The 4,563-nt window shown below is 37.0% G+C and overlaps 1 protein-coding gene across 1 annotated transcript; it reads left to right on the top strand.

Annotated features, from left to right (window-relative positions):
• Nucleotides 1–319: 319 nt before the first annotated feature.
• Nucleotides 320–2,149, top strand: GK2 (glycerol kinase 2). Its single transcript, XM_043448421.1, has one exon. The coding sequence runs from the start codon at nt 332–334 to the stop codon at nt 1,994–1,996; it is 1,665 nt and encodes a 554-aa protein (XP_043304356.1). The 5' UTR covers nt 320–331; the 3' UTR covers nt 1,997–2,149.
• Nucleotides 2,150–4,563: the final 2,414 nt, after the last annotated feature.

Genomic DNA, 4,563 nt, shown 5'->3' with positions numbered 1-4,563 from the left:
AAAATGGTAACAGAGATGTGGGTCCATGCAGTACAGTGATGAGCACAAGTACAATAATTCTGTGGGTAAATATGTGACTCTTCAAAGCTTAAATCTCCTTAAAAGATAATTGAGAGGCTGGGGGTGGAGCCTGGGCCAAAGGAATCAAGTGAGAAGAGGCAGCGCTGCTTTGAGGACAACGGTTGCCTTGAGCAGCGGGCAGTCGATGGCGCCGGCGCCTTATGATGAGCCTGACGCTGCTGACGTCCTGCGTGCCCCTCCCCGACCAACACCTCCATCACCAGGGAAACGAGAAACGGCGCCAGAGCCGCTGAGCCAACCCACTGGTTTCATGGCAGCTCCGAAGACAGCACCCGGGGGGCCGTTGGTGGGGGCAGTGGTCCAGGGTACGGACTACTCTAATTTTGTGGTTTTCGATTCAAAAACATCAGAAGTACTTAGTCACCATCGAGTGGCATTAACCCAAGAGTTCCCAAAAGAAGGATGGATAGAACAAGACCCTAAGCAAATTCTTCAGTCTGTTAATGAATGTATAGAGAAAACATGTGAGAAACTTCAAGAACTGAATATTGATATATCCAACATAAAGGCTATTGGTGTCAGCAATCAGAGGGAAACCACCGTGGTCTGGGACAAATTAACCGGTGAGCCGCTCTATAATGCTGTGATGTGGCTTGATGTAAGAACCCAGTCTACTGTTGAGGCCCTTAGTAAAAAAATTCCAGGTAATAATAACTTCGTCAAGTCCAAGACAGGTCTTCCACTTAGCACTTACTTCAGCGCAGTGAAACTTCGTTGGATTCTTGACAATGTAAGAAAAGCTCAAAAGGCTGTTGAAGAAGGCAGAGCTCTTTTTGGTACTGTTGATTCATGGCTTATCTGGAGTCTGACGGGAGGAGCTGATGGAGGTATCCATTGCACAGATGTAACAAATGCAAGTAGGACGATGCTCTTCAACATCCATTCTTTAGAATGGGATAAAGAGCTGTGTGATTTTTTTGAAATTCCAATGGACATTCTTCCAAATATCTGGAGTTCTTCTGAGATCTATGGACGAATGAAAACTGGGGCCCTGGAAGGTGTGCCAATATCTGGATGCTTGGGGGACCAGTCTGCTGCATTAGTAGGACAAATGTGCTTCCAGGAAGGACAAGCCAAAAACACGTATGGGACAGGCTGCTTCTTACTATGTAATACAGGTCATAAATGCGTGTTTTCTGAATGTGGCCTCCTGACCACAGTGGCTTACAAGCTAGGCAAAAACAAGCCCGTTTTTTATGCACTGGAAGGTTCTGTGGCCATAGGCGGTGCTGTGATTCACTGGCTGAGGGACAATCTTGGAATTATAAAAACCTCAGAAGAAAGTGAAAAACTTGCTAACGAAGCAGGTACTTCTTATGGCTGCTACTTCATCCCAGCCTTTTCAGGGTTATACGCACCTTATTGGGAGCCCAGTGCGAGAGGGATCATCTGTGGGCTCACTCAGTTCACCAATAAGAGTCATGTTGCTTTTGCCGCATTGGAAGCTATTTGTTTCCAAACCCGAGAGATTCTGGATGCCATGAACCGTGACTGTGGAATTCCACTCAGTCATTTGCAAGTGGATGGAGAAATGACGAAAAACAAAGTTCTTATGCAACTGCAAGCAGACATTCTGCATATTCCAGTAATAAAAGCCTCCATGCCTGAAACAATGGCACTGGGAGCGGCCATGGCAGCGGGGGCTGCAGAAGGGGTGAACGTCTGGAGCCTTAAACCCGAGGACTTGTCAACCATCATGATGGAACGGTTTGAACCACAGATCAAAGCCACAGAGAGTGAAATTCGTTATTCTACATGGAAGAAAGCTGTGATGAAGTCAATGGGTTGGGTTACAGGTCAGCCTTCTGAAAGTAGTGAATCTAATAACTTCTCTAGTCTGCCCTTGGGTTTTTTTATAGTGACTAGCATGATAATGTTAATTGGAGCAAGATACATCTCAAGTATATTTTCATAATACCAAGCATGGACTCTCGAGATGTGAGCTTTTCACACAATGAAAAAATCCAGCAATTTTGTAGTGTGATGTCGCTACAACAGACTCTGACTTCGTTTATTGAACACTTAACTTCATGACTTACGAGAACCCTAGAAGTAGACCTTTGGCTGGAAATAAATAAATTACAGCAGAAAATGCTGCAGAAATATCTGGTGTGTTTTTTAGCATCGGCAGTTAAGGTCAGGCCAACCACTAGGAGTCAACCCCTCCACGGTCATAAAATCCTACTTCACTCCCTCTAAAATACAGAATACTGAGATTCTGTCTATGGAATTTTTCATCATACATTTTCTAACCCTTAAGACTAGGATTTGGCTCTCTGTGCACACACTTGATTAAGAGGTGCAACTACCCTGTTAAAACTGAGGGACATCTTGTTGTAGTTGTTGTTTATAATGGATCCCAAGGTCCTCTTTTGCACATATTAGGGAGACTTCAATACCTTTGCTGAATGTTTAAGGGAAACATTAGTTTTTATAATAGAAATGTAGCATTCTCATAGCCTAGATATTTTCCTAAAAGATATTTGTCAAAATTCTTCAGACATTTTACATGCCTCATCAATTACACTACTTTTCTGTGTAGATCATATAGGGAGAAGGGCATGTTTTACTTTTTTTTTTCATATCTCCATTTTTATGTACTCTACTTGGCATGTATAACATATATGCTTATATTCTTCATATAGAAAACCCACTGATGAAGTTTATAAGAAGGGTAGTCTTATGTGGATCACCACAATAAATATTTTAGGGTAAACATATATACATATATATTTAGAGTAATGAATACACACACTATTATCAGTAGAAAGCTTTTTAAAGAACTGGTATTTATTATTTTAATATGTGTTTTATATTGATATAAAACAGTATATTTTGGTTTCAACAATATTTCTTACAATTACCTTTTAATTTAATTGCCTTAGCTAGATATATGTCAGAAACAAAGGGGGAAAACTGTGGAATACCACAGTAAGCATTATTTTGTAGCAGAAAAGAAAGAACTGATTGTTACAAAACTAATAATACACTATGGAGTTAAGCATGTATAAAACAAAAATAACAAGCAAGTTGGAAGTAGACAAATGGAAATGTAAAGTATTGTAAGGTTTGTATACTATACGGGAAGGAATATAATATCATTTGGAGTTACACTGTTAATACTCTAAATCCTAAAATAACAAAACAAAAAGAATTAAATTTAGTGCATAGGCCAGAACTATAAAAATATTCATTTGACCCAAAAGAAGGCAAAAAAGAGATGAACAAGGAAAAAAGAAAAGATAGAAAAATGAAAAATAATAACAGGAAAATATACTTAAACCTAACCATACCAATAAGAACATTAAATATAAATGGTCTAAACACCTCAATTAGAAAGCAAGATTGTCATATAAAGAAGACTCAAATACATACTGCCTCCAAAAAACATATTTCCTAAAAAGAAGAACAAAATAGTCAAAAAAGAAAAAGGATTTTAAAAATATACCATACTCATATTAATGGAAAGAAAGTTGAAGTGACTATTAATAACAAAGTAAATTTCAAAGCAAAAAGTATTACCAGTGATAGACAAAGTCATTTTGCAGTGATAAAAGGTCAATTCATTAAAGATAAATAACAATCCTAAATATTTATATACCTAATAAAGCTTCAAAATACATAAAGCAAAATCTGACAGAACTGAAAGAAAAAGTGAATAAATCTACAATTATAGTAAGAGATTTCAATATCTCTTCATCATTTGACAAAACAAGTAGAAAAACCAATGATTTGAACAATACTATAGATTTGAACAATATTATACTATCAATTTAATTGACATTCATATACCATAAAACCCTATAGTAAGAGAATACATATTCATTTCAAGTGCCTATGAAACATTTACCAAGACATATCTTATTTAGGCCATCAACCAAGCTTCAAAAAATTTTAAAGGATTTCACATAGAGTATGCCATGTGAGAACACTGGAATTATAAATCAATAAAATGTTTTTCTAAATGTCCAAATATTTGGACATCAAGTTGAAAAGTTTTAAATAATCCCCACGTTGAAAAGATAAAGAAGAAAAATAAAAAATACTTGGAACATAGTGAAAATGAAGATACACCATAACAAAATTTGACATATCACTAAAGCAGCACTTAGAAATTTCTAGACTAAAGGCCTAGAAGAAAGACAAAGTTTCAAATCAGTGACCTCAGCTTCAATCTTAAGAAACTGGAAACAGAATAACAAATTCAATACAAAGGATAAGAAAATAAAATAGAGTACAATAATAAGTGGTATAGAAAACAGAAGGTGGGGGGGGGCGGGAAGGATCTGAATGAAGAGTGGGCAGAAGGGGGTAGGAAAAACGATTAAAGGGTCACAAAGAACAACAGGAAGGAGTGAATATGTTCATTTATTAATTATGGTGACATATAAAACGGTGACTATGTCAAAATTGAACACTTTAAATATGTGATTATTATACATCAATTGTACCTCAAAAAAAGTTTTAAAAAAGAAAAAAAAT

This window comes from Cervus canadensis, chromosome 26, assembly GCF_019320065.1.
Source record: "Cervus canadensis isolate Bull #8, Minnesota chromosome 26, ASM1932006v1, whole genome shotgun sequence".
Classification (NCBI taxonomy): Eukaryota; Metazoa; Chordata; class Mammalia; order Artiodactyla; family Cervidae; genus Cervus; species Cervus canadensis.
Note: the sequence above shows the minus strand (reverse complement) of the source record. Positions and strands in the feature narration are given on the sequence as shown.